The sequence below is a fragment of the Bubalus kerabau genome, chromosome 2 (genome assembly GCF_029407905.1).
Source record: "Bubalus kerabau isolate K-KA32 ecotype Philippines breed swamp buffalo chromosome 2, PCC_UOA_SB_1v2, whole genome shotgun sequence".
Lineage (NCBI taxonomy): Eukaryota > Metazoa > Chordata > Mammalia > Artiodactyla > Bovidae > Bubalus > Bubalus kerabau.
This window is the reverse complement of record NC_073625.1, coordinates 117,719,556-117,744,908: the sequence shown is the minus strand read 5'-3', so window position 1 is coordinate 117,744,908 and position 25,353 is coordinate 117,719,556. Positions and strand designations below refer to the sequence as shown.

General features: G+C 35.1%; 1 protein-coding gene across 4 annotated transcripts in view; it reads right to left on the bottom strand.

Moving 5' to 3' along the window:
• The window catches only part of PAK2 (p21 (RAC1) activated kinase 2), a 97,593-nt gene that overhangs the window by 19,893 nt on the left and 52,347 nt on the right, over nucleotides 1–25,353 (bottom strand). For all 4 annotated transcript variants that reach the window (XM_055568587.1, XM_055568588.1, XM_055568591.1 and 1 more), the window contains exons 2-10: nucleotides 23,185–23,392; nucleotides 8,603–8,703; nucleotides 8,127–8,274; nucleotides 6,538–6,569; nucleotides 5,496–5,603; nucleotides 3,874–4,006; nucleotides 2,430–2,493; nucleotides 698–746; nucleotides 102–214 (exon numbers count right to left, since the gene is read on the bottom strand). In XM_055568587.1, coding sequence (XP_055424562.1) covers nucleotides 102–214; nucleotides 698–746; nucleotides 2,430–2,493; nucleotides 3,874–4,006; nucleotides 5,496–5,603; nucleotides 6,538–6,569; nucleotides 8,127–8,274; nucleotides 8,603–8,703; nucleotides 23,185–23,371 — 935 coding nt within the window. In that variant the 5' untranslated portion in view covers nucleotides 23,372–23,392. The remainder of the gene's footprint in view (nucleotides 1–101; nucleotides 215–697; nucleotides 747–2,429; nucleotides 2,494–3,873; nucleotides 4,007–5,495; nucleotides 5,604–6,537; nucleotides 6,570–8,126; nucleotides 8,275–8,602; nucleotides 8,704–23,184; nucleotides 23,393–25,353) is intronic.

Genomic DNA, 25,353 nt, shown 5'->3' with positions numbered 1-25,353 from the left:
TCCCTACTTTGAGTTTACTTTTCAGTGTTGACACTCAACCCTAGTCTGGCTAATCTCCAAAACCATTTTTCTCCCAATGTTTAAGAAATACTTCTATTTACCTGTCCAAGAAATTAACTATGTTGGGATTCTTTAATTCTTTCATCACCAGAATCTCATTAATGATCAATTCCTTCTTTGGCTGTTTCTGTAAATTAATCTGCTTAATAGCAACCTATGGTGGAAACAGGAAAAAAAATCAGAACAAGCTTCCTAATTCTCTTAGAAAATCATAAACACTAATAAGTTAATCATCTAATTTATTACGTACATCCTATTCAGTGAGATTATAATTTACTCATAGGCAGTGCTTTAACTTCCACACTGTCTATGCACAATTCTTTGTAATACAGAAGCCCTAGTATTTTCGGATTTCTCTTGAAATCTAAACCCAAGGTCAGTCCAGTGCCAGGAATTAATCCTCTTTTCATCCAAACTAGGAAAATAGTTTTTAAAATATTTATTTATGAAACTAAACACATAATTAATTACTTCTTTTTTCCCCTCAGTAAGGAAGATACTATAAAATTCTCTAGAGCAATCCTTCAACATATTCAACTGAAAAAGAAATTCCTCATTGATTATTCACAGGCAGATCTAGGTTCTGCCTATAGTAAAAGCTAATGGTAACACCCAGAAGTAGGAAAAAGTTGCTTACCTCTTGTCCCAATGCCACATCTGTAGCAGTGAAAACTGTGCCAGAAGCCCTAGGGAAAAAAAAGACACAAACAGATTTAAGATTTCTAAATCATTCTCATTTATAACATCCAAAGACTTTATACTCAAAACAACTGAAAGGGGGTTAAAGAACACCGAAGACTGAACATCTTTAAAAAAGGTAAAAGCAAAAACAAAGGGGGGAAGAATAAGAAAGAGGTAATCCTTATGGCCAAAACTTATATTAGAAATTTGTCATAAATTTCAGACCTACAAAAACATAGAAAAAAGATCAGACAAAAAGAAATCAGTAACATATACTCATGGATTTATTTCCCTTCTTAAGAAACAAAGAACTACAAACAAATTTAAAGGTTCTTATGTGGCCTTTCCACAGGCATCCGCCCTCTTCCCCAAAGTAACCTGTGCTGGACATTCACTCTGTATTCAATGTGCATAATTGCTACATGCTTCTCTATACTTTACTAAGGACACAGATGTGTACCACTACAGAAGATATTTAATGTATTTTTAAAACTTCATATAAATGATTTCATTTTATGTATTTTCCTATAATTTGCTTTTCTGATTCAACACTGAATTGAGAACTATAGTCTAAGGGGTTGGAGAGTCAGACATGACTAAGCAACCAACACTTTCACTTTTTCATACTGCTGCTGCTGCTAAGTCGCTTCAGTCATGTCCGACTGTGTGACCCCAGAGACGGCAGCCCACCAGGCTCCTCTGTCCATGGGATTCTCCAGGCAAGAACACTGGGGTGGGTTGCCATTTCCTTCTCTAATGCATGAAGGTGAAAAGTGAAAGTGAAGTCGCTCAGTCGTGTCCGAGTCTTAGCGACCCCATGGACTGCAGCCTACCAGGCTCCTCCGTCCATGGGATTTTCCAGGCAAGAGTACTGGAGTGGGGTGCCATTGCCTTCTCCACTTTTTCATACTATTATTTATTTATCCATTATCAGGCTCAAGGATACGAACATGATTTTCAATTTTTTTGTTATTAAAACCAGAAGTGCAATTAAATTTTACTTTTAAAAGGAAATTCGTAAGTTTTCAAAAAGACTTAAGCTCACTGTCAAAACTTACAGAATACTTTCCAGAATTAACATTAAGAATTCAAGATGTTCATTTGCTCTCAAGCAATAGAGAAGAAAAAATTTCACTTAGCATAGTTTTAAAATACAAATTATTGGGAATTCCCTGAGAGGCCAGTGGTTAGGACTCTGAGCTTCCACAGTGGGAGACCTGGATTTGATCCCTGGTCAGGAACTAACATCCCATAAGTCACATGGCATGGCCATAAAATAAATAAAGAAACAAATAATAATTATTAAAAATACAAACTATTGAACAAAATCAGAAGGGCAGTAGAATTAAGGATTCATACTCATGATGTGACTAAAAGGCATTTAAACAAAGAAAACACTATAAACTTGTAGTAAATTTTCTTACTGTCCTTTAAATATTTGCTGGACAATTTCCCCACCCATCTAATCTCTTACCACCAATGTGAAATCACACTTAAGAAGCAGCAATGTACTGCTAGGTAGTACAGTATTTTAATAGCATCTAGAAATAAGTTCATTACTTTTACACAAATCCAAGACTACTACTCAGAGAATACCCTAAGTGTTCAATGTCAGTAAGCAAAAGAGCTATCAAGCTGGACATCTAGAAAACAATGAATATTCTGTTAATACAGTCACAAATACTTACCCTTGCCCAATTTTTTCATATCTTGTGTATTTTTTCTTAGGGTCACCTATGCTTACAATAGTTCCTATTTTAAACAAAAACAACAAAAATTTAGAAACTCAGTCAAGCATTTTAAAATTGTAAACTAATTCTGATAACATTATTTCTTTTAATAAACCCCACTGATTTTAGAACATACATAACACTAAGTTTCAAAAATAACCTATGCTTCAAACACAAAGAAATAAATAAAAATTTAAAGGTAACAGAAGCAAGAAGATACATTATTTACACTAGGTTAGACCTCCTAACTAACGTCTTGATTATCTTAACACTTTGTAAAAAATGACATTACAGAATGACCAACTATACTAGTTTTCCTGAGACTCAGGGGGTTCTTAGGATGTGGCATGTTAAGTTGTAAAACTTAACCGGTCAATTCCTGCCGAGAGGACAAGTTGGTCATCCTACTTTTCATACTCCACTGAAATGTATCAATATTAAAGTAACAGTAAGTTATAAAACTACTTACTATGAGAAAAAAATATATATAAAATATCCAAATGAAAAACCCTAATGGCTTTTCTAACTCTTCTCCTATATCTATCTTTCAATATATTTAGTAAATCACTTATTACTATAAAGATTACTCTAATATAAACTAATCTGTTTAAGAAAAGTTCACAAAGCACAACTAAGAAACAGGTCTTAAAATTAGGATTTTGTTAAAAAAAAAAAAAAAGGTATGATTTTGTACATAAAATCCTAACATAGTCTTATTACAACTAAGTCCAAGCATGAGAAAATCACACTAAGTTTTCACTTAAACTTTCACAAGGTAAAAGGAGAGAGGGGCATATCAAAGAAATTCACAAAAATAAACCAATTTTATATAGGTACTCAGCCTCAAGCCTATAGCCAATCTGTAATATTTTTCCTTGATGCCTCCAGGTCAGTGTCCTTTACAACTCTAGTGGCTATAGACTTGTAATGAGATACTACTGCTACCCTCTCTCTGGCCTGTGTGTATTATTTCCAGGGCTTGATCCAGGCCAATGATAGTTGATGGATGAAAATGGAGGAAAAAAATACATTTTATGCTTACACATATTATCTAGATAAGACATTTGGTTTAGTTATTTAGGGACATTTTGTATTCTACAGGTGTGCATAAATATATACACACTTCCTTTGATAAAGTTTCCAATTAGGACCCTGAGATTTGGCCCTCTGAAATATTGCTTCCCAAAATACTGACTATTGCAAAGACTACTCACAAGTCGGCACATAATAATAAGCAGGCAAAGAAGAGTATTATTTTAGCTTTACTACATTAACTGAATCTGTTGTTCCTAGGAGAAAACAATTTAAGCCAAAATATAAAGTATAAATTAGGACCCATCAAGGCCAAATGTTTCAGGGGCTGTTAATAATTTAAGAATAATGTAAAATGTAGGCAACATACTTAATTTCTCCATAATCTCTTCATCTGTCATTTTGGCCTTCTTTTTCTGTTTGTCTGAAGTCTTGGCACCACCATCAACATTAGAATCACCAACTGGTGCAGGAATAGGATCAATTACAGATCGTGTATAAATCTGCAGAGAAACAGTTAATTACTAAGACTTGAAGAAAAATATTTTTAGGTATTCTTAACTGGCACACTATTCAGTTCTTTGATTTTTGACAAAAACTAAGTTGTTTTCAGTGTTCTAAAGAATGAGAGTAATACTTTCAGACTTGTTTTACTAAAGATTGGTAACTAAGAGGCAATGTAAAACATTTTTCTTAGGAACATCATATACATATGTTAAAAGTTTGTATAGCAAAACAGAAGATTTGTAAATGAAATTTAAGTGCAGTCAGATAAAAAATAATGTGCCAGAAATGAAGCAGAAAGAAATACAACTTTAAAAATCATATTTTTCTAAAAGAGAGAAATAAAGAACAAAATAATGGAAATCCTGATGTTGCAATGTGAAAGTGTCAGTCACTCAGTCATGTCTGACTCTTTGCAACCCCACGTACTATAGCCCCCCAGGCTCTTCTGTCCATGGAGTTCTCCAGGCAAGAATACTGCAGTGGGTTGCCATTTCCTTCTCCAGGGGATATTCCCAATACAGGGATTGAACCCAGTGTCCTGCACTGTAGGCAGATTCTCTTCTATCTGAGCCACTAGGGAAGCCTAACTATTATTAATTTCCACAAAAATTTTTACACAAATATAATTTCTATCATTTCATTTCAAAGAGTCAAGTCTAAATGTAAAGAAAATAGAGCCCTGTATCGATGAGGATACAATGGCAGTCAGAGTTTTATACCTGTTTACTGTGCCAACACCTCACCACGGTCTACTTACTTTATCTCTGTTAGTAAAGGGAGTAGGACAGGACTCTTGCTGTCTCTATCTAATATTGTTATTGTTAAAATTCTCCCATATCTGTTACAAATTTCACTCCTGGCAGCCTCTTGAATGATACTCATGTTTTAACAGAAATGTTAAATGGGAGATAAATTACATGCTTTGGATAAGAGGTAAGATCCAAGTTCAAGTTCTAGACTTAGTACTTTTCTGCACTGAGATAAACAGAGAAAGGCAGAGAGACAGATGAGTTCTCTGGAAGAGATGGGGTAATGCAGAAAGAAAACACAACATGCATTTTAACTTTTAAAGACCCATTCAACTTTTATTTTCAAAAAAACTAGTTTTTTGATGAATGGTATTTAGGTAAAGATCTCCTACTCAAATCCCCCATATAAAATATTTTCAGCAGGAGGACTTTTTAAAAATCGTGCATGCATGTATGCTCAGTCATGTCCGACTATTTGTGACCCTGTGGACTGTAGCCCACCAGGCTCCTCTGTCTGTGATATTTCCCAGGCAAGCATACTGGAGTGGGTTGCCATTTACTTCTCCAGGGAATCTTCCCGACCCAGAGATCATCTCCTGCATTGACAGGTGGATTCTTTACCACTGAGGCCAACTGGGAAACCCTTTTAAAAACCACTGGAAATCAAATACAGACTGCTGTTTTTTAAAACTCACATGCACAGACATACAACCCAGTTCATTAATCAGAAACTCACTGATTTTGTATGATCTGGTCGTGGAGCAATAACAGGAGGAAGAGCCTCTTCATCATCGTCATCTTCCTCTGTTACTACTGCTGATGTTTCCGATCCCTTGGTATTCAGCTGCATTTATCACATAAGCAAAGTAAGGGAGACAAGTCAAACATAACAATAGATGAAAATACAACTATCTCTTTTTTTAACATACTTGAAAATATATTTATTAGCTCACTTCAAAGCAATAAAACCTTACTGGTTCTAATCTAATCATTTTTAAAGGTAATAAAAGTTTATGAAACAAATGTATACAGTAAATACCAAGTATTCTTAAGAGAGAACACTATATAGAGAATTTTATATCTTTTAAGCAAGCTCACAAAGTAAACAATCACTTTATTTGTTAAGACCAAAAACAAAAATCCTCTGGGCTTTGTATAAGTCAGAGTTTTTCAGTTATTTAAAACAGCCTGATTCACCAGAAAAAGTGTTGGCTAACAAAGCAAAAGAGCAAGGCATTATCCTTTATACAGTGTATTATTTGCAAGGTGGGTGCTAGATATGGATTTTACATGTTGTTACATATAGTGTTCAAATAACTCCAGGAGATGGTTTCCTCCAAACTGAGGAACTGAAAATAAAACAGCTATTATTTGCAGGAGGTGTTTGTGCTTACATGGTAACTTAGATGAAGTCTCAGACAACTTTGAAGATTCTGACAGGCTTCTTATTGTTCAGTAGATTTCCATAGTCTAGATTCGGTAAGATGGTGCCAGAGGAAAACGCTGGCAAGTTCTTTGTATTCATGGTTATACATGAAAACATTATCAAAAGTAACTAAATTGCTCTAACAATCCTAAGTTTTAGTTACTATAAGCCTCATTGGAGGAAATTCTATTTGCTTAACAGAGATTCCTCAACTAATCAAGTACCTATCTAAAAGCATATATCAAGTAGTTATTTCTGAAGGCTGTAATTTATTTTGGAAAGTAAAATAAAAACTAAGATTTGTTTTGGGTAACTTAAAACAAGAACTATAAGAAATAACATATTAACTTACTGCTGGTGTTCCAGAAGGGAAGCCATCTTTCTCTGAATATAAAAGAGAAAAAAATGCTAACTGAACAATTCAAAAAATAAAGTGACTTTTACACAATAAAGGAAGAAAAGACAAAAGCAAAGTAAGTGAAACGTTCTTACACTGGTATCATTTTGAGTTTAATTAAAACTTAAGAAAAATAATATCAGTTTTTAAAAGACTTTACATAAGACCAAAAACCTCAAATTTAATGAAACTCTGTAAATTTGCTCTAAAAGTCACTGAATTGCAAACATCAAGTGGGTGAATTTTAGAGCATAAAATTATACCTTAATAAAAAATTTTATTGGAAACTAAACAGAAGTTTATTCATAATGATATTTTTCTCCAGCAAACTGCCTATCACGGAACTTAGAGAAACCAACAGTAATTGTATAAAGGAAAATTTTTGACATAAATTTTGATCAATATGAAAGCAAATCCCTGAAGGCAAAACCACAGTTCATGAAGTCTAAATACCACAATATTCATTCTGGAGTTAGAACAGCAAATTTTGTATTATCCTTTAAAATGCCCAGATACACAAATACACAAACATACCATTTTCTGTTCAGACACTGATTTAAAAAAATTATTCATTTATACATTATTCATTTAACTGCATTTACTAATTGCAGTTGGGAATAAATCTGACCTTTTGCTAAGGACGTACTACTAGACTACGTAAAAAAGGTCTAAATATGGCAAGTGGACCTTATTGGTTCTGAAAGGATATAATCAAATAAGTACAATCAATTAAAACTAAATGTATAATCTTAGCTCAATCATATTATTTCTTAAAACTACATGTATGACTTAAGAGGGGAAAGAAACATATTCAATGATAACCCATGATGTAATTAGCAAAATCCGCACTGAGGGAAAACAGGACAAATGATTCTTTAACAAATAAACGGTAAGGAAAAGACAGCATGAGTGCTAATGTAAGGGCAGGAAGCCTACATAACAAAGAGATTCAAGAGACACAATAATTGACTGTAATGTATGGATTTTTTTTCTAGTCCTTATTTGAACAAATGAACTTAAAAAAAAAAAATAATCCACTATTCTCCAGTTCCTACCTGATGATATTCCAAATCTGAGGAATAAATTCTTTGAGTTCCAAAACTTATATTTATACATGTGATGGGTTTCAATTTTTGAGTGGAAAACATTTTTTATTTCAAAGTCTGTGCATTTATATACAGTAAAATAACCTGTCCCACTAGCAATAAATATATTTCTAGTTTGAACATGTCTGCAAATCAGCCTCTTTCCCATCTGTTGCTGGAACTCATTCAAAAGCAGTGAAGAGAAAAAACAAATAAACAAAAGGCCAAAATATCTACTTTTGGCAAAACTAAGAGATTAATATAATCTCCAGACTCCAAATTGTACACAAGAGCTGCCCCCTATTGGTTTACAAAAGGCAGATCTATGCAGGGGAAAAAGTAAAGACAACCACCACAACTTAGCTCTTATTCTTCCAGAAGCAATCTTTTTATCTAGAAGTGCTCCGTAACTCTCCAATCCCAGTTAAGTGAGCCTGTTACCATGGTCTGATGTCTTACCAGGAGGAGTAAAGCTCAGATATTTCTGCTTCACTGTATTAGAGTCATAGAACTTCAAGACATCCAGCACTGCCTGAGGATTCTTCTTTTGCTCTAGTTTGGTGATATTGGAGGTCTGCAGTAATCGAGCCCACTGTTCTGGCATGCCCTAATGAAAAGATATTCAGAAATTAGTTGTTTTGAATTGCTCTAATAAGACCAATTTCCAGAGGAAAGTGACAAAATATATAAAACAAATCAACCTACACAATTGCAGGTTTGACTAAATTCTAAAAGGTCTAGTCTTCTAAATCTATATATGTTGCAAATTATAATCAAGAGCCTCAGCTCCCTAGGAAAAGGACACATCCAACCACAAACACTTCTGTACAAAGAGAAAAGCACTAAGAATTCAGTTTATATGTGGACAGAAAAGAATACTTGAAGGAAAAGCTTGAGCTCTGCTTTATAAATGCATTCCACCTAGGTAAACTTACAGTGAATTCTCCAGTAACAGCATCAAAGCCAACATGGATGGTATGCTCAAAATCAGACGGAGGAGAAATTTCTGGCCTTTCCTTCTCTTTCTTCTTACTTCCTAGAAGGCATTAAAAAAAAAGCCTTTTAAAAGGTACTCGTAATCATGTTTATAGTCTTCCCCAAACAGATTAGGAACAAAATTATTCTAAAAAAGAGATTTTCCCTAAAAACACTGGCTGATAGGAAGCTGATAAATCAAGCATAGAAATCTCATGGGTGTGGGGTGGGGTGGGGTGGGTCGAGGCAGGAGGGAGTGGGAGGAGTAAAGGGTATTGTCAACCAGTGTCCTGATTAAAGAAGCAGAGACTGACCCAACAACAGGCCTGAATACAAGTGCTCAGGACAGAAGAGACAGTCCCTTAGAGTATTGCTTCTCTCATTAATAAAGAAGTACACTTCACATACTGAACAATTTGGAAAACAGTCTATCAAGCCCTGTTTCTGTATTTATCTAGAAAGAGCAATTTACATTACTATGATTATGGATAACATACACCATGTGAACAGGTAGTTTACAAGGACCATGTCATTTTTTTGTGTGTAACTCTTCCTTTTTATTGATGTTAATAACTGTTACATTTTAAGATTTCCCAGTTTTTCTGTGGTTCTACCAATTATTTTTACATTTCTGCCACACACCTATCTCTGTAAATTCAAACACATCAGTTCCATATTTTTCCTCCACCTAACCACCTTGCTCTCAGACTCTCTTACTTACTCTGCAGCAATTTATGTCATGACTTCTGGCAGAGATATTAGTCCCAGGTCATCCTTTCACTTTTATGCTGCGCTAGAATTGACTTTTTGTATTCTATGTTCTCTTCTTCTTGGTCTACACACTTAACTGATAGCTCTCAACTAATTGTATATGTATTTAGATCGAAAATACCACCCTCCTCTGAATTTCTTCTCATTTTCAGTGTTGCTATTTAGAAGATCAATGCCACTTTCTCATTTTGAACTACTGTTGAAAATCAACTGATTATATATATACACAAGTCTATTTCTGGATGTTCAACTCTGTTGCAATAATCTCTTTATGTCAATCAGACTAGATTATTATAGTTTTATAATAAGCATTGAAACTATTAATATATAGTATAAGCCTTTTCTTTTTTAAAAAATTGTTTGGCTCCATTCTAGGTCTTTTGCATTTCCATGTGAATTTTACAGTAAGTTTGATAATTTCTTTAAAAAGTCTGCTGGGATTTTGATTAAGACTGCAATGAATCTATAGATCATTCTAGGAAGAACTGATTTAATAACAATATTGTATCTTCTAATCCATTAAAATAGTGACACTCTCCATTTATTTAGGTTTTTTTTCATTCCTCTCAGCAATGTTTTATAGTTATCAATGTACAGATCTGTTACTGCTTTTGTCTGATTTCTGGCACAGTATTTCAAAAAGTCTGATGCTATTGCAAATGGTACAGTTCTTTAAATTTTTATTTTCAATTGTTCATTGATGGTACAGAAAAACATAATTGATTCTTAAATACTGATCTTGTATCCTGAAACCTTACTATGAAGCCTTACTTTTTGTTCTAGTAGCATTTTTGTAGCTCATCACAGGATTAGCTAAAAAAATTCAATTATGCTGCTGATGAATAAAGACAGGTTTACTTCTTCCTTCCCACTCTGGACTCCCTTTAATTTCTTTTTCTTGCACTGGCTAGAACCTTTAGTACACTGCTGAATAAAAGTGGTGAAAGGTGAAATCAGGAAATTTTTCCTGATCTTAGGAAAAGCCATTAATTTTACCATCTAATTTGATGCCAGGCTAGGTTTGTCAAAAATGTTAAAGGCATTTCCTTCTATTTCAAATTGGCTGAATGCTTTGATCAGAAATGAATATTGGATTTTGTCAAATGTTTTATCAATTTTTATTGGTATTCTCAATAAATTAACTTTTTATTTCATTGATTTTTCTGCATTTTTTATTTCACTAATTTTACACACTTTTATTATTTCTTTTCATCTACTTACTTAGTATCTCACCTGCTCTTCCTTTCTAGCTTATTAAAATGTCTTAACTGAAATCACTGATTTGAAATTTTTCTTTTCTAAAATGGATGTTTAATACTATGCTATGCTAAGTCACTTCAGTTGTCTCCGACTCTGTGCGACCCCATAGACAGCAGCCCACCAGGCTCCCCCATCCCTGGGATTCTCTAGGCAAGAACACTGGAGTGGGGTGCCATTTCCTTCTCCAATGCATGAAAGTGAAAAGTGAAAGTGAAGTCACTCAGTCGTGTCGGACCCTCAGCGACCCCCAGCGACCCCATGGACTGCAGCCCTCCAGGCTCCTCCGTCCATGGGATTTTCCAGGCAAGAGTACTGGAGTGGGGTGCCATTGCCTTCTCCGGTTTAATACTATAAACGTCCTTTAAGTACTGCTTTAGCAGTATCATACAGATACTGGTGTCTTAAACTTTCATTTTCATTCAGCTTAACATATTTTCTAAATAGTCTTTAATTTCTTTGGAAGTGTTTTTATTTACTTTCCAAATATTTCCAGAGATCTTTTCTGTTGAGTGAGAACTAATTTCTAACTTAATTGCATGGTGGTCGTAGGATTTACTTTGTGATTTGAACCTTCCTAAGTTTATTGAAACTTTAAAAATGGCCACAGAATGTGATATCCTGGCTAATGTTCCACACTCACTTAAAAAGAATGGAATGTTCTATAAACTGGTCAAGTTGGTTGATAGTTTTAGCAATTTTCTACTTGTTCTATCAATTATAGTGAGCAGTGTACTAGAATCTGCAACTGTAATGTATTTGTCTATTTCTTCTTGAAATTCTTTATTCACTTCATGTAATTTGAAACTCTGCTATTAAGTGCATAAATGTTTAGTTCTGTTAAACCATTTTGATGAATATATCCTATTATTATTATAAAATAACTTATTCCTCAGTCTTTAACTATTTAGAGAGATATTTCTTGGTCTCAAGTCTACTTTGTCTGACATTAACATAGCCAGTCCAGTTTTCTTTTCACTGTTAGCATACTTTAAACAATTATTTTAACCTATTTTGTGACTTTATATTTTTAAAGTGGATTTCTTATAGGTTGCGTATATACTTAGGTCTGCTTTAGCAATCTGTTATTCTTTGCCTTTTAAATGAGGTGTCTAGATCAGTTACATTTAATATGACTGCTACAGCTGGGTTTAAACCCATCATCCTTTTGTTTTCTAATGGTCTCTATTCTGTGTTTTCACTTCCTTCTTCTTCTTTTGAATTAACTATATATTTTTTATAATTAGCTTTTGTCTGCTTTGTTTTTTTAAGCTATAATTTTCTATATACCATAAAGTTTTCCTACTTAAATTATACAATTTACTGGGTTTTAGTAGATTTACAGAATTGTGCAATCATCACCACAACATAGCTTTAGAACATCTTCATCATCCCCAAGAAATACCTGTACACATTAGTAATCACTTCCCGTTGCTCCCTTCGCCTCTGTCCCAGTTCTGAACAGCCACTAATCTACTCCTTACCTCCGAAGATTTGCCTATTCTGGCTGTTTCTCATACAATATGTGGTCTTTTGCAAATGACTCTTTTCCCTTTACCTTTTGAGGTTCATTCATGTGAAAGCATGTATCAGTGCTTCATTTCTTAAAAATTCAATTATCATTTAAAAAAATTTAGATAAGAAAAAATATTTACCATTTCCAATGATTTTCATTTCTTTATGCAGATGCACATTTCCATCTGGCATCGTTTTCCTTCTGCCTGAAGGATTAGGTTTAACATTTCTTACAGTGTAGGTATGCTAGTGATAACTTCTTTCAGCTTTTATACATTTAAAAGTTTTCTTTCCCCTTCTGTTTTAGAAGGTATTTCCACAGGATACACAATTCTAAGCTGACAATTTTTTTTTCTTTCAGTACTTTACAGATGTTGCTCCTTATCTTCTGGCTGCATTGTTGCTTACATAAAGTCTGTTGTAGTTTTTTCCTCTATGTGTCTTTTCTTTCTGACAGTTTTTTTTTGTTGTTGTTGTTTATAACAACAAGCATTTTTTAAAAACTCCTACTTTTCTAGAGCAGTTTCAGTTTCACAGACAATTGAGCCTAAGGTCTGGACATTTCTAAGATTTTCTACCACCGATTTTAAACAATGATCATGTGCCTCTATGTAGTTTTCGTCTTTTTTCCTGTGTTCGTTCAGAATTCACTGAACTTCTTGAATCTGTGGGTTTATAGTTTCCATTAAATTTGGGGGATGGGGAATCAGCCATTTTTTAACGTTTTTTAAAAAATAATTTTTACTGGGGGATAGCTGATCTACAATGTTGTGTCAGTTTCAGGTGTACACCAAAGTGAATCTCCACTCCTTTTTTAGATTCTTTTCCCATATAGGTCATTACAGGGTACTTAATAGAGTTCCCTGTGCTATACAATAGATCTTTAAGTTCTTGCTTTGTTGTTGTTGTTTTTTAATGTCTCCCCTTTCCCTCCTTTGGAGACTTCAGTTATTAGTCGGCCTAAAACTGTCCCATGGATATTCACTTTTGTTTCAGTCTTTTTTCTCTAAATTTTATTTTGGATGGTTTCTGTTGCTATGGTTTTCAAATACACGAATCTTATTCTGTGATACTTGGTCTATTGTTAGTTTTGTCCAGTATATTTTCCAACTCTAAAATTTTGATTTGTTCTTTTTTCTCTCTCCCTTTGCTTCTTAATATGCTGAATCTTTCATTTGGGTTCTTCAACATATGGATATAATTATCTAATACTTTAATGTCCACGTCTACTAATTCTATCATCTGTGTCATTTTAGGATTGATTTCAATTGATGGATTGTACTAATTATGGGTCTTTGCATGCCTGAAAAATGTCAACAAGGTACCAAACATTGACTTTTTTCCTTGATAGGTGTAGCTATTTTTGTATTCCTATAAATAAATATTTGTGCACTTTGCTCTGGGACATAGATAGGTGATTCCTAGCTATCTACACATATAGGAGAGAGTTTAGAAACACTTGATCCTTTTAGGTATGAATCAGTGAGCTGATTATTATAGTTAGATCAGTGCATTTTGGTCTAATCTTGTAAATGTTATCTTTTCTCTCCTATTTTCCATCTTTGAACTTTTAACTGGGAAATTTTTCTTGACTATCTTCTAATCTTTTGACTATTGCTCTCTTTTGTTTATGCTGGTAATCCTAACTGCTGATATTCTAAGAATTACTTCTCATTGTTCTCTAACCATTTTTTATCTGAGAATACTTTTCCCGTTGTGCGGATGCACTTTGTCTCTTTGAAGATCATATAGTTTATGTGTGTGTATAGGCTGGGTTCTTTCCCTGGCTGTTTCTTCTACATTCCTATTTTATCCCCTGTTGTTTTGAACTCTTATGTTAAGGGTTTTTTATAGCTTTAAAAACTGTCCTCTCCTAAGCAAAACACAGGGGCAGAAGGAACCTCTTAAGGCCTAAGAAAAAGGAGATAAAGATATGGGCCCATCATGACTCATCAGATGTCAGAGAGAACTGGGTTAAGATAGCTACTGATCCTTTGCACAAAATGTATTTAAAAAGTTAACTTGGAGATAAGTAAGCATTTTCATTAAAGATGGGTGCGGAGTATCCAAAATATTTTCCCCAGGACATTCTGTTTATCCAGAGAAAAATCTTTCAGTCTCTGTCTGAGGGCTTTGACTCAAAGTACAAGTGCTCTAAAAGCAGGGCAGAAGAGTTCAGTATGTTACCTTTCTTGAATCTGCTTTTTTCATTCTATACCTCTTTCTGACTCCTCTGACAATAAGGAGCCTCTCAGATTTAATTCTCCTCAAATAAATGTATATATTATTTTGTTTTCTGTTCTTCCAGAGGATGGAGTTCATGACTGTGGAATAAAGAAGGAGCCCTGAGGGCCTTCAAAACATCCTATATGTTGGTTGGTCAAAAAGTTCCTTTGGTTTTTTTTAAGTAAAAATAAAAGACACGTTTTTCACTTCCACCAAGAACTTTATTGAACAGTGTATTCAAAAAATTCACCATTTAGTTCTACTACTTTCTGCTATTTTTCTGGTAACTTCATAATTTCATCTTCCCAAAACTTTTTATCTTTTTGAGCAAAGAACTGATCCAGGTACCTTTATAATCTTCCAGGGAATTGAAAATCTTTTCAATTAAGAGAATTTTGCAAAGACTGAAAGAAATGGGACATCTGAAGGTGCAATGAGTGGTGAACACAGACGATGAAACAGAACTTCCCAGCCAAGCTTCAACAGTTTTTGTATGCTCATCAAAGAAACATGGGATTTTGTTACCCAGATGGAAGATTATGCATTTTCTGTTGACTAACTCTGGACACTTTTCATCAAGTGCTTCTTTCAATTGGTCTAATCAGGAGCAATATTTGTTAGATTTAGTAATTTCGTTTTCCAGAAGGAGCTCATAATAGAGGACTCCCTTCTAATCCCACCATATACACAATATCACCTTCTCTGAATGAAGACCAACCTCTGGTGTGGCTGGTGGTAGTTCATTTTGCTTGTCCCACAATCTTCCATTTCACACTCTTGTACAATATCCACTTTCACAACTTGTTTTAAAAATGAAATGCTTTTATTATGTTTAAGTAGAGAATTGCATGCAGAAATATGGTCAAGAAGGTTCGTTTCACTTAACTTACATAGAACCCAAACATCAAAGCAAGTAACATAGCCAAGCTGGTGCAAATAATTTTCAACACTTGATTTGGATATTTTGAATATGTTGGCTATCTCCCACAAGATGCAATGTTGACTGTTCTCAATTAATGTCTCAATTTGATCACTAAAAACTTCAACTGGTCTATAGGACCATTGATGATCATCCAGGGAAGAAATTTCCAGGATGAAGCTTCGCAAACCACTTTTGACATGTTTGATGAGTCATAGCACCTTCTCCATATACTATACAAATCTAATTTTTGCATTTCAGTTGCATTTTTACCTTTCTTTACATAATAAAGCATAATATGACAAAAATGTTGCTTTTTTCTTTCCATTTTCAATATTAAAATGGCTACATAAAAATTCACCAATTTTGATAAGGTTTTTAAAAAATTTTTTTAATAATTTACTTATTTACTTGTTTGTTTTTGGCTGAACTGGGTCTTTGTTGCTGTGTGCAGGCTTCTCGCTGTGCTGGCTTCTCTTGTGGGGGAGCACAGGCTCTAGGTGTGCAGACTTCACTAGTTGTGGCTCGCAGGCTCTAGAGCGCTGGCTCAGTAGTTGTGGCACACGGGCTTAGTTGCCGAGGCATGTGAGATCTTCCCAGACCAGGGATGGAATCTGTGTCCCCTGCATTGGCAGGGAAACTCTTAACCACTGGACTACCAGATAAGCCCTTGAAAAGTTTTTTTTAATGCATGCTGATATGACAGCTGTCACAATACAATCCAACAAAACTGTGTGAAATGAAGTTAGAGGTCACTAAGCACCAGTAAAGCCACTGTACAGAAAAAAACCAAACTAACCCCATAGATATCAGCCAACCCAATAGATAATCAACTAATTCTCCATTTTCACCCTATGTATTACACAAACCCCCACTCCCCCACACACACTACTGTGTACCTCTAAATACTGAGCCTCTGAGATTTTTACAAAGGGAACTGGTTCACTTCTTATAAACATTCCCTTCCACAAATGCTTAGGATTAATGTCTTTCTCTGTTCTGCTTAGTCAGTTAGTGCTTCTCCACTTCACTCTTCCAAATATGTATTAAATCTCTTGTATACTACCGTCTCCTCTCTCATTCTCTTTGCCCTTGTGATAGAAAAAATAATTCTTTTTTTTACTCTCATTTTAGTCATGTCTGGGGAGGGACAGTAAATAGATGCATGTGGTCAATCTGCCATGTTTTACCAGAAGATTCTCCTAATAGGCTATGGTAGGAGGACAGGGCATATTGGCTGTGCAAAGGACCAGAGGGAAATGCAACCGTTAAGTCTAATATAAATTATACTACCTTTACTGAAACGCACAGTTATATTGTTCATTTCTACTAGGCAGTGAATAATCTCAGGTCATGCTCTCTACTTTTTCAGTTATGTCCTTCGACTTCTAACCTGGCATCCTGCATACAGGAGGAAATTATTTTTTAATCAACTATAAACTAAGAGTTGACTTTTTAAATTATTATTATTTATTTTGGTTGCGCTGGGTCTCTGCTGCAGCACACAGGCTTATTTATGGTATGAGGGATCTTAGCTCTCTGACCAGGGATTGAACCCAGGCCTCCTGTATCAGGAGTGTGGAGTCTTATCTACTGGACCACCAAGGAAGTCCCAACAGTTGACTTTTTATATGGCTGTGAATTGTTGACAGAAAAACATACAATTTTTTTGCACTTTATAAAAATATTTGTTTCTTCTTTTTAAAAAATCTGCTCAGCATTCCACTTCTGATGTGTATATAGTTGAGAAAAATGCTATTTTGTCATATGATCCTGATTACAGATGACTGGTCGAAGGTAGGCATTTATTCAAGCCACATCAGCCCTAGTATCCCACACACTTCCAGCCAATTATATTGGTTCAGGGGTGAATTCCTAAACTGAGTCAGACTTAGCACCTTTAAAATATTTTTCAACTTGGGAATGCTGAAAAATTTAGATACAATTAATATAAAGTTTCTTATATATTAATATTAGGAGTACAGACTAATGAGTTTCAGGAAAGGAGTGAAAATGATTAAGCAGAACTTAAAAGCACAATACCTTAAACATCTGTTTAATTGGTTTTAATATAACACATACACACAAACACTCCCTGTATGTTAGCAGTTGTAATAGGAGAAAAAAAGAATCTTAATAAGTTATCTAACAGAAAAAGATACTGAAGCATGTTTCAAATCAAACAATATGCTGGAAGGTTATTTCTATGTAAACAGAATCACTGTTTTATAACTCTGGAATCCAAGATCTAAAGGACCAACAACAAGAAAACCCACAATCATCTATCTACAGGATATCCACCCAGCAACTGGGTCACTTGATGGGAAGTAATGGACCAGGGAAAGAAACTTCTTTTAATGAAACTGCACATCTTACTGGAGTGTACTGGAGAAAAAAAGATTCTTGGAGCTATTTTTCAACTTCATGAGACAGTAAAACAAGCAGGCAGGCAGCAACCTTCAGCTAAGAGGTGGGAACCCTGAGTGATGTACTGCACAGAAGATCCTAAGTATGCCACTACCACATCCTAAGAGGCAACACCTTATAGGCTACATTTGAGCTAGAATCTAAAACTAAAAAATCCTCCATTTCTTTAAAAGGAAGACTTTTCTATTTAACAGAATCAGTGATTACCCCTTTGTTCTTTTGATCCAGAACAACTTCAAACTGGTGACCTAACTTGTAGAAGAGTATTCTCTACGAAACAGGCAGAGGCGTATGGACTACTATTACTAATCTCAGAATCACATCTTGAGACCAGAAAGAATATTTACAGTTCTAAGCCTCTCATCTTCAAAATCAACTAGAGGTGAAAGTGCATATAGGTTGAATAATTAGACATGAAAATTGCTTTAGTTTATAAACACACATAACACTCAACACTAGCTAAATGAATAGAGTTTTTGTTTTTAAAGATAAGCAAAGATGACAGCTCATTGCCATTTTCATTATCAAAACTACTCGACTTGTTAAGCCTATTTCTCACCTGGACTACTGCAAAATCCTCCTAACTAGTCTCCAACTTCAGTGTTAGACCTCCAAAAAAACCTATTTTCTAGACACTACTAGTCTTGCCTATGTAAGACAGAAATGTGACCAGGTCTTTCTCCTGTTTAAATTTCTGTAATGGTTCCCCAGGAAACAGGGTAAAATGTGAGCTCTGTAGCATGGCTTACAAGGCCCTTTATGACCTGCTCCCTGCTTACCTCTTTAGCCTCTTCTGCTATCTGAGTTTCCAGCATACACTATGCTATTATTTTCTCTTCTTCTCTGCTTTCAAATCACATTTGACTGTATTCAGCTCCACAAATGTGCTGGGCCACTGAAACGCTTTTCTAAGCATAGGACACAGTTTTTAATTACCCAAATTCTCCTATTTTCACTTAACTCATCCTTTAGTCATCAGCGGTAACATCACTTCTTTAGGAAGCCTTCCCAGAAATGACATTTTATTCTATCCTGATTATCACTTTCCACAGTTTGTAATTATATGTTGTAGTTTTTTATGAGTACCATCATGGCAGGGGTACCATCATGGCAGGGACACCATCTGCCTTGCTTATCAAGGAGTCTCTGAAAACTCACAAAGTGAAGTTATGAAAATTAGCAGGGATATGAAAAAAAGATTTCTTCAGTCAAGTTGTTATATAAAATGTATAATTTCTAATTTTCTTAATTTTTGCAGTGACATTGATTAAAACCAATAACGAATAACTGAAGATACTTTAAAGTCTTTTTTAAATAAAAATATTAGCTGTCTGTTTAGTAAGGACAACAATAAGGGATGTAAGTTTGAGTAAAATAAAATTAATATCTCTAGATCAGGCTTTATATTAGAGCTGGCAAAGATCTTAAGGTCACTGTAATTTTTAAAAATAAAAACAGTTTCTTCCCTTGTATCCTTCTGTTTCAATATGATAGACCAAGCATATATTGTAGCTCTCCCCTCCTACACCATGTTCATCATGGAACAAAATCTGCAAGGAATGCCCAAAGATGAAAAGCAATTAGCATAAAACTAGAGAGAGGCTGCAGGCAGGAGAATGCAACTGCAGATAGATTTCTGTATTCACACAAGCATGAAAGTGCATACACATCCACATTTCTAACCCTCATTCCAATCCCTCAAGGCCCTGCCAGAGGTGTTAGCTTCCTGGGAGGCTGAGTTGGAAAGGGAGAAGAGCCCCAAGAGTAGGAGGAATCAAAGCGCACCCTACCCTTCCAACATTTCCTCTTTTTTTCTCTCAGTCTAACTGAAAACTACACACTCCTAAATATCTCCCTGTAAATGGGCTACACCAGCGACTCTAGATGGTCTACTCTCAACTACAAAGCTGAAAGCAATTCTCACCAACTTGCTTTATAAATTCAAGGCAATTCTAATCCAAGCACCAACAGGTTTTGTTTTTATTTTTTAAAGTACATGATAAACAAAGTGTAAAATTTATGCAGAAGAGTCAAAAGATCCTGAAGAACCACCTGGTACCAGATTTGCTCTATAAGGTATTAAAAACTATAAACTGTAATGATTATATAGTATTAGTGTAGGTACAGACAAATAAGTCAATTCAATAAACAGAAGAAAACACAGAAACAGATAATGGCATGGAAAGCTGACAGATAATGGCTAACACTACAGGTCAGTGCGGAAATGATAAAAATTTCAATAAATGATCTGGGACATTGGGTTAAAAAAAAAAAGTGAAAACAGATCTCCCTTTACAGGGACAGAAAAATCAAATCCAGATAGTTCAAAAGTTTAAATTGTAAAACTTTTTTTAAAAACCTATTAAAATATCACCTCTAGTATGGCAAAAATTTCTTAAAACACAAAGTTAAAAAATGAATTGATCGGGAAAAAAAAAAAATGAATTGATTGATTTAACTACACCAAAATTAATCATCTATATTCATAAGATACCACTGAAGGTGAAAAGGCAGTTTGCAACCTGGAAAACTATATTTAATAACACACACACACACACAAAAAAAAATAACACACAGTTGATGAAAGGTTAGTATACAGACTATAATGAATGTTTAAGAGAAACAATAGAAATCTGGACTAAAAGGTACGTCATAGAAAACACAAATGAGTAGTAAATTAACATACGAAAGACAATTTCCCAAATCATCAGGGAAATTCAGATTAAAACCACAATGAGATACCACTGCACACCTCCCAAATTGGCAAAAATTAAATCCCATAATACAAGAATCTGTAAGGATGTTCAACAATGGAACATATGTGTTCTGTGAGAAAGAACATATAAAAAAAAACCCAAAACTTTAGAAAGTAATTTGTTAAACATAATTAAGTCAAACACAGGAACACATACCCTTTAACCCAGCAATTTTACTGCTAAATCTTTGGCCAGGACCCACACCAATCAATACATTTTACATCCTGACCCAATGAACACACAACTGAAAAGTTTCGTGCAACTTTTGCAATAACTCCATTTATACTCCATTTCACTTAGTGTCATTCACTATATATATTTCATAACCCACTATTGCAGTGGTTTTTAACATTAGATGCACATGAGAATTATCTGAGGTATTAAAAAAGTTAAAAGCAAAACCAAAACTGATGTCCAGGTAAGCTCGTGAAGACTGCGTCAACTGGTTTTTGATGAAATGCTCTGTTGCATTTATGTAAATGCATGTTCAGTTTGCTCACAAGCCCTACCACGCTACCATTTACCCAAAATGCTGGACTGTCCACACTTTCTCTTTCATTCTGTACTCTTCTTTTCCCCTTTCCAAGGCTGTCCCCAAGTACCTTCTAACCTACTGTGAGCATTCTACCCCAATTTTGTATTCTGCTCTCCACAGGCAAGTAATTTCCACCCTTTGAGCAATTTCTTCTGGTACTAACCTCCATACATTTTTTTTCTAACCTCTTTAATTATAAATACTGTGTTTCCAGTGCCATTTTTAGATTTTCTTACTGATGTACTACCATGGAAGATTTAGTGCTCTCCAACACATCTACTCTTTCTGCCTCTTCTCATGCTTTCTTTTTGGTTCATTTCCCAATTTCCCCCTTTAACTTGCACTTCACTCAGTCTAAGTATGTACATATTTCATTCTCAAACATGCCAAATCCATATGCTACCACTTCTGCTAAATTAATTTTAAAAGCATACCTCCAAGAGTCTTTTCAGTTACAAACACCCATGAAATCTTAAAAATAAGAGGAAATTTAGAGATATACATTAAAATGAAGTTTTCCAACTGTTCAACAATTATATCCTGCCTGCACATCTAAATTCTCTAAGACTTGATTCCATATTAACTATATCATCTCATTCAAATTTTCACTGCTTATGTATTTTCAACTCAAATTAAATGTATTTATTATTATACACAAAGCACTGTTTTACCTCTCCATGTAAAGTTACACATACAAGTGGAAAAATATATTTACATCCACTTAATTAGCTGTCAGTGTCATACTGCCATGCTTAGTATAATAAAGTAATCTCTAACCTTTATTCTAAAATCCATTACCAGTTCATAATCCCCTGCATGCATGCTAAGTCGCTTCAGTTGTATCTAACTCTGTGTGACCCCATGGACTGCAGCCTCCCAAGCTCCTCTGTCCATGGGATTCTCCAGGCAAGAATACTAGAGTAGGTTGCTGTGCCCTCGTCCAGGGTATCTTCATGACCCAGGGATCAAACCCATGTCTCTTATGTCTCCTGCATTGGCAGGTGGGTTCTTTACCACCTGGAAGGCCACCCTTTACCACCCTTTACCACCTAACGTCACCTGGGAACCCCCCCTCTCCAAATTCTAAAATCCATAAAGCTCTGAAAACCGAAAGTTATTTCCTTAGTTTGACACCAAAACAAATTTAGTGAATTCAACTTATATAGACAATTTACAGCCTTTATCCCATTTTGCGTGACTAGACCAGTGGTTCTCAACTGGAGGCCTTTTGCCCCATTGGGGAATCTGGCAATGTCTGGAGAAATTTTCAGTTTTTACTACTGGGTAGGAGGTGCTACTTCTAACATCTAACACATAAAAGCTAGGAATAGTGCTTAACATTCTACAGTGCACCAGGCACACCCCTGCAACAAAGCATTATTTTGTTCCCAAATGTCAACCTTACTGAGGAAGAGAAACACTGGACTAAACTCTTGTTTATGGGAGATTTATTAGTATGTTGATTACTGAGTGGTGCCCAGAAGAATCTGAGGGTGTTATAGAATACATGATAAAAAGACATTATCAGTACTACTCAAAAGTCAGAAACACTCTTAATTCCAAACCAAAGCTACCTCCTGAGATTGGAGACTGTAGACTCTATACTTCCTACAGGAGACTGTAGACTCTATACTTCCATTCTTCTATTAAGTCTTTCTCAAATATCATGATTTGCATTAAAGCTGGGAAGCCATGAACTATGGTCCAAGTCTTAGAAAACGAAGGCGAGAACAGAAATTTGCTGGACCTAACAAAGAGTCGGACACGACTGAGCGACTGAACTGAACTGAACTGAACTGAACAAGCAGGATGAGCAACAACTTTTGTTGTATTCTTTTCTATTACAGTTTAAAATAAACTAGCCTTTCTTTCTTTTTTTGAGTGCACAGCGCGGCTTGCAGAATCTCAGTTCCCCAGCCAGGTGAACTTGGCCCTCAGCAGTGAAAGTGCACAGTCCTAACCACTGGACCTCCAGGGAAGTCCCCAACTAGCCTTCCTAATTGTGCCCATTTACCACCATCAATTGTACTTTTATCGTTTGCACCATAAAAGATATCAGCTTATTATACTTAATTAAAAAAACATCAAAACCAAAACACAGTAACTGAGACTCTTGAAACCACAGTAGCTACTTACCTTTCTCTGTGCTTGAAAATATAGAGATGATTTTATTCCTGGGCTTTTTTTCCTCTGGAACGGAAGGCAAAGGTTTCAAACTGTGATTGGCTGATAAAGGGTCTTTGCCTCCAGTGCTAAAAATAGTACTGCTCATTCGCACTGGGGGCGCAGGAGGCTTGTCTTCCAGTTCTCCGTTATCAGACATGATTCAGAATTATGATACAGCCTGAAATAGGCAAAAAATACAGTTAACAGCAAGGTAAAAAATAGTATGGACAAACACAAGACAGTAAGAATCCCCTCCTCAATTTCAAATTAAAAAAAGTTATCCATTTAAAGTTATAAAACAAGAGATGAAATGGGCTGCAATCAGGCAATCTCCCCTAACAAAGTTGGTAAACGGGGAGCTAAGAGATCTTTGAAAAGTCATATCCTGTTAAAAAGAGGACTAAGATAATTTTTGGAAAGCATGATGACACTGACATATCAGAGAATATCAACAGAATAGTAAGTTAAGTATTCCAATGAACAGACAGATAACATGGAGTCTTAAAAAAAAAAGATTCCAAGAAGACTATGTCCTGACCAGGCAATAATAGGATATATGTCTCTGACAGGTTCACTTCCAGAGCAGACAGAATGCTTGCTATTAATTAATAAATACCAACAAATAGCCTCCAAATCTGATTCATGTTCACTAGCCTTGTGATTACAATTTAACCCCCATACAAACTTTGGTAAAGTACCAGAACATGACACTGGAAATAGTAGGTGGTTTCTCTGAAAATTTGAACATCTAACTACATACGTTAGGCCTCTCCAAGTCAGGAAACACTGACAAAAGTAAATCCAGAGTTTGGCCAAACCCCAAGGTTCTCTCAGCCTATGATGCCCTTATCCACATGGCTAATAAAGTGGAAATGTCAACTTTGTTCACATATACTTATACACATCTATTTTATGTCTTTTAAAAAAAGCAGATTACACACATTTAAAATCAGCAGTAAAAGAGAAGAGATGCCTAACTTATGAGTTGTGATACCAAACTGTACCGCTAGGAAATAACACAATATCCTCCTAAACAAGACTTTGATTGGCAGTTAGATCCTAATTCGAAAATAACACAACTTGATACATGTAAGCCAACAAAACTTTGTATGTGTACAATGAGAAGAATGCAACTGGTTTTACATAAAATTAAAAATAATTTTTAAAAATTTTTATTTAGTCTAAAATGCTAGTGTGTGAAGAAAAGTAGATATCATTTGAGAAGAATTAAGGGATGAAGAATTAAACCTAATTCCACTCCAAATTTTATAGCTTTTGTTTTCCTTGACAGGAGTAGGTCAAAGCACTACTGTATAATTTATATGTCATATAACAGTTATTTTTCAGCCTACGAAAGAGAAAGAAGGTAAAGGGGAAAATAAACATTTATGGAGGTAACCAGGTGGAGAAAAGAGAAAGACTGTCTGAAGTGATATTCAACTACTGGTGATCAAAGAAATGAGGGTGCTCGCTATCTAAGAAGGCAGTGTAGATAACATACAGTCAGATGATTCTTCCAAACCAAACTAGTCACATCCTGTGGATTACTTGATGAACTGATAAACCAAGACAGATGTTCAGCTTTGATGTGACCAAACATTAAGACAAAACAGATTAATCCTAGAGAAGCTCATTTTTTTTGCCTTTTTATACAAAAAAGGCAGAGTATTGAAGAATTGATGTTTTCGAACTATGGTGCTGGAAAAGACTCTTAAGAATCCCTTGGACAGTAAGGAGACCAAACTAGCCAATCTTTTTTTTTCTTTTTAATTAATTTATTTATTAATTGGAAGCTAATTACAATATTGTACCGGCTTTTGCCATACACTGACATGAATCAGCCATAGGCACACATGTGTTCCCCATCCAGAACTTCCCTCCACCCTCCCCATCCCATGCCCCAGGGTCACCCCAGTGCACCATCCCTGAGCACCCTGTCTCATGCATCAAACCTTGACCAGCGATCCACTTCACATATGATAATATACACATTTCAATGCTACCCTCTCAAATCATCCCACCCTCGCCTTCTCCCACAGAGTCCAAAAGACTGTTCTTAACATCCATGTCTCTTTTGCTATCTCGCATATAGGGGCATCATTATCATCTTTCTAAATTCCATATATATGCATTAGTATA